Raw genomic sequence first — 15,594 nt, 5'->3', positions numbered from 1 at the left:
ATCATAAACTTTAACTATAAAATGAAAAAGTTTATTTCTTTCAAATAGAATAGTCTTTTCTGAGTAAGTCTGGCTTATCTGACATTCTCAAAAATGAATTCAAATTCAACCAAAGCTAATGAAAAGCTCCTCTGAAGCAGAAGTTTTTAGCACTTAACAATCAACATACAACAGTTCCCACCTACTTAAGTATACAGGGGTATACTCTTGCTTTATGAAAGGTTATCAATGGGCCAGCGCTGTGGCATATTGGGTAAAGCCACTGCCCACAGTGCCAGCATCCCATATGGGCGGCTGGATCAAGTCCCAGCTGCTCCACTTCCAATACAGCTCCCTGCTAATGAACCTTGGAAAGCAGCAGATGGCCCACGTACTGGGGCTCCTGAACCCACATGGAAGACCCAGAGGGGGCTCCTAGCTTCTGGCTTCAGCCTGGCCCAGCCCTGGCCATTGCAGCCATTTGGGGAGTGAACCAGCAGTCTGAAGATCTTTCTCTCGGCCTCTCTGTAACTCTGCCTTTCAAATAAATAAATAAATCTAAAAAAATACCAAAAGTTTTTTTTTTTTTTTTGAAAGGCAGAGTTAGACAGTGAGAGAGACAGAGAGAAAGGTCTTCCTTTTTCCGTTGGTTTACCTCGCAAGTGGCCGCTACAGCCAGAGCGCTGCGCCGATCCGAAGCCAGGAGCCAGGTGCTTCCTCCTGGTCTCCCATGTGGGTGCAGGGCCCAAGGACCTGGGCCATCCTCCACTGCCTTCCCAGGCCACAGCAGAGAGCTGGACAGGAAGAGGAGCAACTGGGACAGAATCTGGCGCACCAACCAGGACTAGAACCCGGGGGATTAGCCTAGTGAGCCGCGGCCCCGGCCAAAAAAAAAAACTTTAATAAGACCTCTCTAACCAAGAAAACCAAGCCTAAATCCCAAATACCTACAGAAATATAAAAAATGAATTAAATTACAACTTTTTTCAAAAAGATAGACTAAATTTACTGTAACTATACTTTTCCCACTCTGAAATTCTACTAATTTCATATCAAATTCTATTTATTTTATAAAATATTTTCTTGCTTTCATATTTTTAAAATGCAAATTTAGAAATAATATAAAGCCTGGAGCCAGGGTTGTGGCACAGTGGGTTAAGTTGCCATCTGTGACGCTGGCATCCTATGCTGGCTGTGTTGGCTAGGGGCCCTGCCTGCTCCGCTTCTTATCCAGCACCCTGCTAATGCACCAGAGAAGGAAACAGAAGATGGCCCCAGTGTTTGGGCCCTTGCCACCAGTGTGGGAGATCTGGATGGAGTCCAGGCTCCCAGCTCTGATCTGGCCCAGCCCTAGACAATGAAGCCATCCAACAAATGACCCAGTGGAGGGAAGATCTCTTTGTCTCTCTGCCTTATTTCAAATAAATAAAAATCAAGAAATATTATATCTATTTCATCTAAAATTAACAAGTATTAACATTTTACTTTAAAAAAAAAGGTTTGAATTTACTTTGTCCTTTCTTGCCCATATCTTCACTGCATATGTATGAATTTATGAACAGTTTTATGGCTACCAAATTTTACATTACTAGCATACTGTCAATTTTCTTCTGCAATTTGCTCTTTCCATTCAACATAGTTTTAAAGATCCACCCATGGGAACATTATATACCTAGTTTTTTCTGTACCATTTTAAGCATTTTACCAAAAGCTTTTAATTCTACTGACATTTTTTTTTCAATTAAGCAACAGCCTAATCTTCACTTTCTCACCTTTAAAGGTTATTTCAAAACAATGAGAATTCTACGCAGGTACTTCTTCTGACTATCATCATTTATTTCAATCTCTGAACAAATCATGTTCTTCCCAGTTAGTTCTAACTTTACTCTCTGAAGTTACTTTTTGTATTTGCATCCTTATGTCTTCCTTGCTTTGGCGTAATCCCACCATCCTTACATAACATTCTTTATTAACTTGAAACCCCAATGGGGTTTTAAAAAAAACAGACAAAAGGAACTAAAGAGGGAGAAAATCTAGCATCTCCCTGTGCTACTAACTGAATGGCGAAAGTATTTTAGTTGCTAAGCAATAGATTAAAGAGTTCAAGATACTTTAACAGAACACAATATTGAAGAAAACATCCAACTCTTCCCCTATCTTTTTTGTCCTCTTGCTGTCTACTTAACTAAAAATAGAATGTTTGTTAACAGAAAGTAGTCCTGACAGTGCCAAATATCCCACTACACTACTCATTCAGGCAAAAATTCTGTATATAGATTAAAAATTACCCTTCTAATTCTCCCTCTTCATCCTTAAAAAGTTACCTGCAGCTGACTTTGAAAGTTTAATTAACATGATAAATTTTGTCATTATCCTGAGATTAGCAAAATCAAATTTAAGAAACCACACCACATGTTGAAACAATGAGTTTACATAACATGATACATTTTTTCACTACTGCTAAATGTTAAACAGAATTGTCTTCCATAAATCAGGTGCAGTAAAAGATGTTTTACAAACCTCACTACTAATCTGCCTGTCTCTTGCAAGGAAGAACATCTGTATACAGAATTCTAGAGCAATGACTGAAGAAGTTCCCCAGAATTAAATACACTTCTAACACTAAAAACATGTTTTCCACTTCAGTTCTCTTTTCTTTTGAAATAAGACCACCCCCGCTCCAGGGAGGTGGTATATGAAAGGCAGACATATTTAGAACATTTAAAGATAGGACTTCAAGCCACCTAAGGAGTTAAATGGCTTTAAGCTCAAAATCTTAGTTTCTTCACTTATACTATAACAAGCAATTTACTGATTATTTTTATGCAACTGATTTGTCACATGACATATAATTAGGCCTAACATTCTTTTTACTTTTGGGAGACTTATCTATTGCACTTATAAGTAAAAACACCTATCATTTCTCTAATCTTTTTATTAAGTCAACTTTAAAACAAACCATTAAATCTTTTAATATTGTGAAATATTATTAAAAACTTACTAGAATATATTCTCGATAAAATAATCATTATTTCTCAGTTACCAGCCTAGAACACTGGTCTATGTTGGTTTATTCACACCTTTTATATGTTGTGAATTAGGTTAAAGAGTGAAGATTAAACAGGATTAGCAACTCAATCAAGTAAAAAAAAATTAAATATCCTTCTAGTGACTGTAGACTTGAGTTCATTAACAACATTCAAAGCCGAATCCAACCTTACTTCATGTTTTTCAACCTTATTTTCATACTTTCTTCCAGAAACTGCAGCTTTCCATGAATCCATGTTGGAAGAAATGAAGCTAAAAGTTCCATGTTCAATGTATAACATAAGGGAACAACTGCATGACATGTAATATATACCAAAGGAATAACTTTTTCAAGAATATTTTTGGAGATTACATATTGATCAAGTGCCTCCAAGAATACAGACCTGAACTGAAAAACAGAATCAGCAGAGTAATTTTTTTTCACTCTCATAAATTCCACAGCCCTTTCTTTTTAGTGCTCTTTTATTATAAGGAAACTAGTAGTGCTAATTTCACAAGATAAAAACAATTATGCTGGGTGTAGCAAGTAAAGCCGTTGGCATCCCCTATAGGCACAGGTTCAAGTTCTGGCTGCTCCACTTCCAATCCAGCTCCTGCTAATGTGACTATGAAAGCAGCGAAAAACGGTCCAAGTGTTTGGGCCCCTGCACCACATGGGAGACCAGAAGGAACCTCTTGGCTCCTGGCTTCAGCCTGGTCCAGCCCTGGCCACTGTGGCCATTTGGGGAGTGAACCAGAAGATGGAAGAGCTCTCTCTCTAACTCTACCTTTCAAATAAATAAATCTCAAATGCATACACACACACACACACACACACGCGCGCGCGCGCGCATAGTATTTATATGCCATGCATTTTGGATTATCTATGTAAAAGATACCATATCCACCTCTGAGGTCTCTAAAAACTATGATAGTGAATATGCATTTAACTATCTTGACAATATAAATAGCTCCACATCTACTAGCTGTGTATCATCTAACGAGGAATCTAACATTTTGGCAACGAATTTGTGCTATATTTCACCTTAAAAATCAATTTCTGATCCAACTATAGAAATTTTTACTCATTTAGAGCTGAGTTTAGCTCTGTAAGATAAAGATTCAAGATTGCTCACTTTCTTGTAATATACACAACTTGAAACCACACATTCTTATCTCACTTATCTTTTAATTGGGTGAGAAAAAAATGCTTGACCAAAACATGGCTTATGTATATAATTCTCTACCTTAACAGTAGCACTTTTACAAGGGCACAAAATTCAAACAAAAAAGTACTCTATTAATGGATTTTTAAACAAATATATCCATAAAGTACTTTCATAATTTAAATGCATCTGAAAAAAGAATCATGAAGTCCAAACATACTAAGTATATACAAAGGTACATACAACCTGCAATACCTACAAAGCATTTAACATGTATTAAACAGAGTAAAAGTTCCTGAAATACCAAACAAGTATAATGACAAAGCATCCCACTCCAACCATGTTAAATAACACAGTTTTTTCTCCTGACCAATTCTTATTAATTTTAAGAGGGGTCTTCAAAAAGTTCGTGGAAATTGATATTATGAAAAAATGCTGGATTTCAAAACATTTGCATCTAAATAAACGTGTTTTAATACTACGTTTCCACCAAATTTTTGAAGTATCCCTGTATATCCCAAATTCATATAAACCACAGATTTTCTTTTTAAAAGATGATAGCTTTAAATTTGATTCTAAACACAACAACTTTGTTACACAATGTAATTATGTTATTGTTTTGTTTAGCTACTTTACCTGGGCTCCTTCTCCATGGTATAAGCAATTCACCACATTGTCTAAAAGGTTGATATCCAGTTTTTGGCTGAAATCAAGCAGCTGGCGAGCTGCATGGTCTGCTAACATTGTCATAATTGCTGGCATAGATTACTGAAAATAAAGGAAAAAAATTGAAGCTGTCTATGAGGTTTTGGTTATCAGAAACCTACAAATTATTTCAAACATATTTTTACAAATAACTGGAGTGCCTTAAAAGACCACCTAATTAGTAACAACAGGAACTAAGAGCAAGTAACAGAAGCTAAATTACTTAACTACTCGTCACTAGGGTCCTTTTAACTTTGCTAGCCTTTTTTAGGCCTACCTTGTACCTCTCCCTTCTAAATTTTAGTCTAATAAAAAGCACATTTATAAAATGTTTATTAGGGTTTTAGGGCCCTAAAAACTAATACAGCTGTAAGTCCTGATCCCAAATTCTTAAACAGTTTAACAAGTGGAGGTGGGTTTTTCTTCCTATATAGCATTTTTTGGATAGCTCAGTAAAAGCTCACTCCACATTATCTTAATTTTTAATATATGTCGAAGAAAGTATTAAATATGGATATAGGGGGTGGTATTGTGGTGCAATGCATTAAGCAGCTGCCTGCAACTCCAACACCCGCATCCCATAAGGGCACCAGCTGAGTCCTAGCTGCTCTACTTCCAATTCAGCTCCCTGCTAATGTGGTTGGCAAAGCAGTGGAGGATGACCCAAGTGCTATGCCCCCGCACTCCCTTTGGAGATCAAGATGGAGTTCCAAGAAGCTCCTGGCTTCAGCCTGGCCCAGCCTGCGCTGTTGTGGCCATTTGGGGGAGAGAACCAGCAGATGGAAGCTCACTTGCTCTTTTCTCCCTCTCTCTAACAATGCCTGTCAAATAAATAAATAAATCTTAAAAAATTTTAAGTAAATGTGGATGTAAAATTTCCTATTGTTTAGGATGTAAAAATGTATTTCTTGGTCATATGCTTTCCTTGAATAAATGGTCTAGAAAAAAATGCTTATGGCAATATACCAACCAAGATTTTCAAAAATTTCCAGGTATTCACTGGCAAGGCAAAAGTTTTATAAAAACTTGCCAATTTCAAAATAAAAATAAATTCTATCTTAACAGAAAAGTGAGCTGCCTCAAACAGAGGTACTGGGTAAAAACTGTTCATATGCAATGCTATCCTTTTAAGAGCACACTGGCAGACATGCACATTTTTAGATGCCCAGAACTATAAAAATATTTTCTCTGCTTTTTCTTCAAAGTCAATGCCACTGACATCTGTTTGTAAACTTTTTTGGGGGTCAAGATGCCTTGGAATCAGAGAACATAACAGCTCTAGCCAAATTTTGTATAAAGTCAACAAGGATTCAAGATATCCTGAAAGCCATTTGTGAAACCCATGGGTTGATGTACAGTATTTAGCAGTTAACAGGTTAGAAGGTCATTGCCACTTCTCCTTTTGAGATCAGAAACGTCTGGACAAACCAATCTGATGAAAAAAGGCATCATTTCTTGGCCACTTTATAGCAGTTTAAAAACATTCTTAATAATGGAGGCAAATTTATTGTAAACACTTTATCTTAAAGATAATTTCAGTCACAATAAATTAAAGTCCACAATGAGTCACCTAGGTTAAGTATAATGTAAAAATCAAAAAATTAATGTGTACAAGGAACTTTTTAAATTCCTCTATAATCTTTTGGTTGTTTATTGGCAATTAAAACGATGTTAAGATTTCAAACGTTTTAGTTGCAGATATTAAACATGCTTTAGAACACAACTCCTGTTATACACCACATATAAAAACTTAGTTCCAAATAAGATACACTTGTATATATTCCACTAATAAATGTAAAAATTTTCCTATACCTTCTAGCGCCTTACTATTTTAAAAGATTAGAACAATTTAAAAATTGAGGCTTAAAGCCAATGTCCACAAAGCAGCAAGACCTAGACTTCAAAAATGGGGGGGGGGGGGGAGTTTAAACTAACTTTTCTCCAATTCACTCCTAACCTGTTAAAAATTTCAAATCAAAACAAAGAACTAAAGTGTCTCTGTAAAGTTTCTCTTTCAAGTACACTGTTCTTAAGAGTTCACCGTGCTACATTATTTTGTCATCCCTATTGAAACTACCGGCTATCTTCGAAATGACCTATCTATTCTTGAACTGTACGTAGTACAGAAATGGCGGCTCTGTGGTCAACGCCAAGCACAGTTAGTCCCCCCCAAATCAACAGCTTCCAAAGCATTCTTTCCACTACCAGCAGTGTAGCACAAGTCAAAGATACACAAATCAGGCAGACAGCAACCAGTCATGGAGGGAGGAGTAACCAGAAACACTGTTTTCTCCATGGGTGCCCCTCGACCCTAAATCCATTCACTGGATAGCATACTAGGGATTATCCAGCAAGGCTGTGACTTTTCAAGTAACTACCAAGATCCCTCGGCCGCCACTGCAAACTGAATAGGCAGGCTGCTACGCACTGCCAGCTCCCGGATCAAAACCAGAAAATCACTTAATACTAACTCCACATCAGGTGCAAAAACAAGCCGCTACAAGGCGAGAGACTGCTGCTAGGGTGTGTGGGCCATCGGCTGCTCCATTGAGTAGAAACACACCTCACTAGGGCCCGCCCTCCTTCGCTTCCCACCCGAAGCGATCCGCAGCGCTTCTAACTATAGCGCACGGGAGCACGCACTCACCCCGCCCATACTCGTAGGAGGCATTTAGACCTGGCGCCTTAAGTTCACCGCCCCTTTCTCTCTGCAGCATGGCCTCTGCGTGATCGGAGGCGGTGCGGGCCGGGCAAGTATTTAATGCTTCCTCCACTATACCACTCCCCCCCCCCCCCGACTCCCGAACTCAAAAAGGCAGCAAAACGAAGGAGAAATCAGGGCTTCGTCCACAGCACGCTGCCAGCAATAAATGATTCGACCGACACACTCGAGCCCTCAGAAAGAAGCTACAACACTAAGCCATCTTTGCAGAGCCCTAAAAAAATTAACTAATCTACCCTACTTCTCATCCTAACCTGCAAAAAACAGGAAGGCTTTGGAGCTTCCTTGCAGGAGAAGCAGGGACTCGGCAGCCCCTCCCTCCCCCATCCCAAGCTCTCCACCGAGGGGGCCACGTGATGCAGGCGGACGTTTCAATGCTGCTGCACTAAATATTTCTGGAAACTTCCACTCCTAATCATTTACGGAGCTGTTCCTGAAATCACCCCAACTTCTCCCCAGCCCACCGGGCTGGGGAAGTCCTTCCACACCCGCGCCGGGCCCCGCTTCACTACCACGCTGCTCGCCTTCCCCCACCGCCACCCGCACACGCGAAATGACCCAGCAAGCGCTCTCCTCCCGCGGCCGCCTCCCCGCCTCCATCCCCCCAGCGGCAGAAGCGGCTTCATTCAATCGCAGGCTCCGCCGTGGGCTCGGCGCGCCCCCGGCCCGCCAGCCGCCGCCTCCCGGGCTCGCCGCCCGCGGCCACCACCGCGCCCCACGCCGGCCTCCTCCCGCCCGGCCGCGCCGCCGCCGCCCGCCCCTGGCCCCGAAGACACAGTCGACTTACCCAGAAATTGAACCAACTGCTTCTTCCTTCCTTGTCGGGGATTAGGACGAGGGAAGGTGGGGAGGGGGAAGAGGGGAGGAAATCAAGGTGGGTTTCACAGTTTTCCCACCTTAAAAAAGGGAAATTAAAAAACGAGAAGGGCGAAAAAAAAAAAAGCTCAATAATATTTACTATCTCAGGGACACCTCCCCCCCAACACACGCACACACACACACCCGCCCCCCCAAAAAAGGGGAATTAATCTGTAGAATAAATGCTCCCGCCCGGCTGGGGAGTGAAGAAAGGGGGAGGGGAACCGGGTGAAGTCCCAAAGATTCAGCCCCAGGGGGACCCTCCAGCCACAGGCGGCAGCAGGAGCGGCAGGAGTAGGGGCTGTAGAGTCCACACGGCCGGGGGACGCTCTGCTGCCAGTTGCAGTCCAACTCCCCCTACCAAAACACGGCTCCCTCTCTCACGCGGCTCCGGCGCTGGGCCCCCCCACCCAGGCTCGCCTAAACTTTCCCCCCTTCTCTTGCTCCTCAGCGACTGGTGGTTCCCCCCTCCCCCTCTGGGTGGTTGCACGGACTGCAGCAGCAAAGACTGGAACAAGCACCGCCGCCCGGGCTGTAGCTACTGTTGCTCTTGCTGATGCTGTAGCTCCCGCTGCTCCTGCCGCGGCCGCTGCAGCCGCTTCTCCCCCTCCTCCTAGTGCCTCAAACTCGGAACCGGTTGAAACCGGTTCAGACTGGGAGATTCCATCTCGGTTGAGTTTTCAGCCCATGGCGCCGCGGAGCGTTTGGAACCTGGGCCTCCGCCCCCAGGCCGCCCGCTCATTGGCCGGTTCCAGCCATGGCCGCGACATCAGCCTATCTCTTATTGGCCCGGACACCCGTCAATTCCACCTCAAGGCTCCACAAGAGCCTGCCGCTTCGGCCCCCGCCTCCTTCCAGCAGCGATTTGCCCGCAAAGTGGGGGAGGGGAAGAGAGGCGGGTCGAAAAGGAGCGGGGAGGGGGGGGTGGAGGAGGAGGAGGTGGGACGAAGGGCTGAGTCGAACAGAGAAGAGAGCGAAGAGAAGCCACGTGGAAGATTGGTTCGAGCGAGCTGTCAATCAGACACAGCCCGCCCTCGACTTCCCGTCCTCCTCCTGCCGCACCCCCTCCCATTGCTTAGCTCGCAGGCCCTGCCTTTCCGGCCCGCTCATTGGCTGGGCGCCTTTAGTGACGGAGAGGGTGGGGCGCAGCTCGTGAGCTGGTGGCGGCGCAAGTTTGAGCGCGCAGCGCGGCAGCCCGCGTTCGCTCTTCCGCCCCCGGAGCTGCGCTGGCCCGCCCCCGCCGGCTCCCGCCAACTTGAAGGGCCCGGAGCCCTCCAGGATCAGGACCCACCCCTTGAGGGAGTACTGCGCTCAGAAGAGGGAGGGCACACCCAGTTATTTAAGTTGAAGAAGGGTGGGAAAAAGAGGCGAAGAGAAGCCGCTGGAGGCCCCAGACCCCTCTGGTTCACTTTGGAGACGTGGGCGCCAAAGCCGGGGAGTCGAGGATGAGAAAGGCCCGGAAAGACGTTGGCGCGAGATGGGATGCGTTCACTTTTGGCGCCTCCCGATTCTGGAAAAGGTATCCAAGTAGTTCTTGGGCAAGTCGGCTTCACTTTTTGACTGTGTCTCCTGGGCTGGAATTTTGCTCCTTCAACAACCAACCTATTCTAAAAACTAAAACACTGTAGACCCTATAATTGGCTAAACGTTAGATATTTTTACTGGATAACCTTGCGTGTCAAATGCTCCCCACTTGGTGCCCTTGGCCTGCCACACTTTTTTCCTTCATCATCACCAAGCAAGTAGTGGTTTCTGTGAGAGTAGAGTGTCTGTTGTTTGTCCCCAAGCGTCTCTAAATCAGCTGTTCAGGTTGTTCTTGCCTAAGTGCAAGTAGCCTACCAACATGCACCAGGTGCGTTGTGCTACTGAAAGCTGGAGACATTGTTTAAGTCAACACAATTTTCTTTGAGAGGTAGAGTTAGAGAGAGAGGGAGACACAGAAGGGTCTTTCATCCCCTGGTTCACTCCCCAAATGGCCCCAAAGGCCCAAGCTGAGCTGATCCCAAAGCCAGGAGCCAGGAGCTTCTTCTGGGTCTCCCACGTGGGTGCAGGGGCCCAAGCACTTGGGTCATTGTCCGCTGCTTCCCCAGGCCATACCCGGGAGCTGGCTCCGAAGAGGATCAGCGGGGACACGCTGGTAGCCATATGGGAGGCCAGCACTTCAGCCCGAGGATTAGGCTACTATGGCCTACTATGGCCACAGCATAATTTCCTTCAGCAATGGTTAACACCAAAGCATCAATAAGAGGTGACCCCGCCCCTTCCAATAAAGAAAAACCCAATAGCAAAAACATTCTTATATGGGCCAAGATGATATTGGATGACTTTAAGACCTAAGATTTTTATCCATTGTCTAACATATAATATCAAACCATAGTTAACATTATATTACCAGAAAAACTGAGCCTGTCCTGCTTTCTAAAGTTCATCCCCCATCCCATTTTTAACTCTTGGACTAGGCCACACTGATTTTTTTGGGTGGCAAAATAGGAATAAAAACCTAGTAGGAAAAGGCCATGGCTTTGCAGAGTGTGACTGCACCTCTTGGGCCTCAATTTCTTTCTCATCCATGTTAATGAAGATGATATCAGCCATGTTTCTGGAGAGCACCAATCTGCCCCTTTTCCTTACAATGTTGATCTCTCAAGTTGGAGTTGAAAGACCAAAATGGTGGGGGGGAGGGGGCACTGTGGCACAGCGGGTTAATACCCTGGCCTGAAGCGCGGGTATCCCATATGGGCATCAGTTCTAGTCCTGTCTGCTCTTCTTCTGATCCGGCTCTCTGCTGTGGCCTGGGAAAGCTGTGGAGGATGTCCTTGGGCCCCTGCACCCAAGTGGGAGACCCGGAAGGAACTCCTGGCTTCGGATCAGCACAGCTCCAGCCGGCCGTTGCGGCCACCTGGGGAGTGAACCATCGATGGAAGACCTCTTCCTTTGTCTCTACCTCTCTCTGTAATTCTGTCTTTCAAATAAATAAAATAAATCTTAAAAAAAAAAAAAAAAAAGACCAAATGGGGGCCAGCATATGGGATGCTGGTGTTGCGCTCAGCGGCTTAACTCACCACACCACTGCACCAGCCTCATTGTTAGCCATTCTTATACTTGGTTTTCATTACTACTTCACAGTCTGATCTACCTGTCAGGTGCTCTGTTTGATCCTGACAGTGAGTGACAGGGCTGTTTTGTGAGACAGTGCTTGATGACTCAGTTCATCCAAGGCGGCTAAACTGCCCTCTATTGAGAACCACTGAAATAGATTCCCTAACTTTGCTAGGTTCTTTGAAAATCCAAATATCTGACAGAAGAGTTTTTATTGTTGTTGTTAGAATCTGTTTTGTTTGTTATATGAGAATGAGGCTCTGAAACATACTTTTCTGGCAAAGATTTATCTATTTACTTGAAAGGCAGTTAGAGAGAGTGTGGGAGATACATCTTCCATCCACTGGTTCTCTCCTCAAATGTCCAAAACATCCAGAGCTGTGCCAGATGAAAGCCAGGAGCCAGGAACTCCATCTGCATTTCCCATGTGGATGGCAGGAGCCCAAGCACTTGGGCCATCTTCCATTGCCTTCCCCAGTGCCTTAGGAGAGAGCTGGATTGGAAGCATAGCAGCCAGTACTCAAACCAGTGCTCCAATATGGGATGGCTTAAGCCGCTGTGCCACAATACCAGCAGCTGAAAAACATAATTTTGATAGATTATCAAAACTTAATAATGTATTACTACTGTTGTCTGTCTTTAAGCATGATGACAATTGTCGCGTCCCTCGACCAGCAAGGAAGACACGACCCGAACTCTTCTTCCAGCAGTTTATTCAGGAACCTCTTTCAAACTTCTACTACCGCGCCCTTTCCTCTCCCCTCCCTCTTATAGCCATCAGCGCACCAATCAAAAGCAGCCAAGTGGCAAGCATTGATTGGTACAGCAATGCGGAAGCCGGAAGGGAGCTCAAACATCTCCTTATTAGGAGATGTTTGTTTCTCGCCAGTCCTTCCGGGGGAAAGGAGCCGGCGCCATCTTTAGGGCGCCGTGCAATGGCTCCCCACAGACAATTACTCAATATTTTTTTTGTGATCAGAAAACTAGAGTACCAGGCAGACAGACAATGTAGGGCACTCAGAACCATCAAATAGTAAGAATTAAAGAAAATGTAACAGACCTAGTGTGGAGGGATGTCTAGTAGCTTTTCTTCTTTTGATTAGTCAAAGTCACAGAATTTCATATCTGGTAGTATCCGCTCATGAACATGAATTTCCAGGAGTTCTTATGATTACAAAAACTAAAGAGATTTTAGTTCATTAATTCCATAAATATTTGTTAAGTACAACTAATAACCCACTTCAGTGTCCCTAACTTAAAGGAATTTATAGATGGAGAGAAATTGAAAGTCTAATTTCATGCCATTTCCAACACGCTTCTCCTACAGATTTGCCCAGTACAGAATATGGTAACTCCATCCTTCCAGTCACTAAGGACAAAACTCACAGAGTCATCCTTTTCACCTCTCTCAAATGCTCCAGTCGAATACTGTGACAAGTCCTCTTGACTCCACTTTCAAAATATCTTAAGAATCTGGCCTGCTGTTGTGGCATAATGGGTTAGGCCACCAACTGTGACACTGGCATCCTATATGGGTGCTGGTTTGGTGCTGGCTGCTCTGCTTCTGATCCAGCTCCCTGTGAATGTGCCTGGGAAAGCACGGAAGGATAGCCCAGGGGCTTGGGCCTCTGCACCAAGTAGGAGACCCGGAAGAAGCTCCAGACTCTGGGATCCTGGCTTTGGCCTGGCACAGTCCTGGCTGCATCAGCCATTGAAGAAAGAATCCCTCTCTCTCTCTGTAACTCTGCCTTTCCCAAATAAATAAATAAATCTTAAAAAAAAAAAAGTCTAACTAGGAGACATTTTCAATTCTTACAACTGAAGGAGCAGGGCATGCTTCTGGCATCTAGTTGATGGGGGCCAGGGATGCTGTCAAACATCTTATAATACACAGGATGTTCCCTTACACAACAGAGAACCATTCAGCCCAAAATGTCAATAGGACAGAGGTTGAGATATAAAATATTTGAAGTTATCCCTGGCCCAGGAGAGGAGGATGAAAAAAAGACACACACACACAAAAATCCTAAAGAAAGCAAGCTGGGCCAGCACTATGACTCATTGGGTTAAGCCAATGTGTGCAATGCTGGCATCCCATATGGACACTGGTTAGAGATGTGGCTGCTCCACTTCCCATCCAGATCCCTGCTAATGCACTTGGGGAAGCAGAAGAAAGTGGCTCAAGTCCTTGGGCCCCTGCCACCCACGTGGGAGACCTGGAAGAAGCTCCTGGCGCCTGGCTTCTGCTTGGTCCAGCCCCAGCTATTGCGGCCATTTGGGGAGTGAGCCAGCAGTTGGAAGATCTCTGTCTTTCCTCTGTCTCTTTGTAACTCTGACTCTCAAATAAATAAATACATCTTAAAAAAAAAATAAAAAACAGAACAAGCTAAACTTGAACAAGATCAGTGCTTCTGCAACTTCACTGCAAATAGGAATCACAAGGGCACCTATGGGAATGCAGATTCTGGTGTGCTAAGTCTGAGGCAGGGCCTGAGATTCTGCATTTCCAAATAACACCCAGGTAATGCTGACGCTGACAGATCATGAACCACACTTAGATTAAAGCAGCACAGATTATGCCTCTGTGGGGTAGGATGGGGACAAAGATCCTTTAAGAATTTGTACTGAGGAGGCCGGTGCAGTGGCACAGTAGGTTAATCCTCCACCTGTGGCGCCGGCATCCCATATGGGTGCCGGTTCTTGTCCCAGCTGCTCCTCTTCCAATCCAGCTCTCTGCTTATGGCCTGGGAAAGCAGTAGAAGATGGCCCAAGTCCTTGGGCCCCTGCACCCACGTGGGAGACCAGAAGAAGCTCCTGGCTTCGGATCAGCACAGCTACTGCCATTGCGGCTATTTGGGGAGTGAACCACTGGACGGAAGACCTCTCTATTTCTCCCTCTCACTGTCTGTAACTCTATCTCTCAAATAAAGAAATAAAATCTTAAAAAAAATTGTACTGAGAAGACCCAAAAAACAAGTGTGAGGCAGGGTATGTGCAAGTTTGTACTGGGCTCATAAAAAACGCTGTTTTTGGGTGCTCTGTATTTTGTAATTCTTTTCTCCTGGGAGAGGTTTTAAAATGTATTTCTAGAGCATAAGAAATTCGTATCTGAAGAGATCAAATCAACATCATAAATGTGTCAGTAGAAAAATCTCAGTACTTCATTCTGCCTTCAGGTGGTGGTATATTTTTTAAAGGAAATTTTTGTTTTTGTTTTGGAAAGGCAGAGAGAGAGAGAGAGAGAGAATGAGAGAGAAAGATGATTTTCCAGCTACTGGTTCACTCCCCAAAGACCCAGAACAACAGTAGCTGGCCAAGAAGCAACCAGGAGCCAAGAACTCTACCCAGGGCTCTCACCTGCTGCTTCCTAGGGAATGCATTAGCAGGAAGTTTGAATTGGAAGTGGAGCTGAAACTCAAACACTGGCACTCTGATATGGCATGTGGGTATCAAGTGGATCTTTTTAAAGATTGATTTATTTGGGCCGGCCCCGCAGCTCACTAGGCTAATCCTCTGCCTTGCAGCACCAGCACACTGGGTTCTAGTCTCGGTCGGGGCGCCGGATTCTGTCCCAGTTGCCCCTCTTCCAGGCCAGCTCTCTGCTGTGGCCAGGGAGTGCACTGGAGGATGGCCCAAGTCCTTGGGCCCTGCACCCCATGGGAGACCAGGATAAGTACCTGGCTCCTGCCATCGGATCAGCGTGGTGCGCCGGCCACGGCGGCCATTGGAGGGTGAACCAACGGCAAAAGGAAGACCTTTCTCTCTGTCTCTCTTTCTCACTGTCCACTCTGCCTGTCAAAGAAAAAAAAGAAAAAAAAAAGATTGATTTATTTGAAAGAGAGAGAAGGAGGAGAGACAGAGAGATCTTCCATCTGCTGGTTCACTCCCCAAATGGCTGCAATGACTGGGGCTGGGCCAGGCTGAAGACAGGAGCCTCTTCCAGGTCTCCAATGTGGTACAGGGGCCCAAGGATTTGGGCCATCTTCCACTGCTTTCACAGTAATTAGCAAGGAGCTGGCTCAGAAGAGGAGCAGCTAG

The 15,594-nt window shown here is 44.6% G+C and overlaps 1 protein-coding gene and 1 long non-coding RNA gene across 4 annotated transcripts in view; one reads left to right on the top strand and one right to left on the bottom strand.

Annotated features, from left to right (window-relative positions):
• Positions 1-9,296, bottom strand: part of XPO1 (exportin 1) — a 49,403-nt gene extending 40,107 nt beyond the window's left edge. The window contains exons 1-2 of one of the 3 annotated variants that reach the window (XM_002709852.5): positions 8,387-9,296; positions 4,809-4,940 (exon numbers count right to left, since the gene is read on the bottom strand). In XM_002709852.5, the coding sequence (XP_002709898.1) occupies positions 4,809-4,934 (126 nt within the window). In that variant the 5' untranslated portion in view covers positions 4,935-4,940; positions 8,387-9,296. The remainder of the gene's footprint in view (positions 1-4,808; positions 4,941-8,386) is intronic. The other 2 variants (XM_051838278.2, XM_070069081.1) reach the window with 2 other exon arrangements.
• Positions 9,297-9,611: 315 nt separating this feature from the next.
• Positions 9,612-13,342, top strand: LOC138848615 (uncharacterized). Its single transcript, XR_011386630.1, has 2 exons — positions 9,612-9,976; positions 12,884-13,342. It is a non-coding gene; the product is annotated as an uncharacterized lncRNA (long non-coding RNA).
• Positions 13,343-15,594: the final 2,252 nt, after the last annotated feature.

Source organism: Oryctolagus cuniculus, chromosome 2 (assembly GCF_964237555.1).
Source record: "Oryctolagus cuniculus chromosome 2, mOryCun1.1, whole genome shotgun sequence".
Lineage (NCBI taxonomy): Eukaryota > Metazoa > Chordata > Mammalia > Lagomorpha > Leporidae > Oryctolagus > Oryctolagus cuniculus.
The sequence above is the reverse complement of the archived record's forward strand: the minus strand, read 5'-3'. Positions and strand labels throughout refer to the sequence as shown.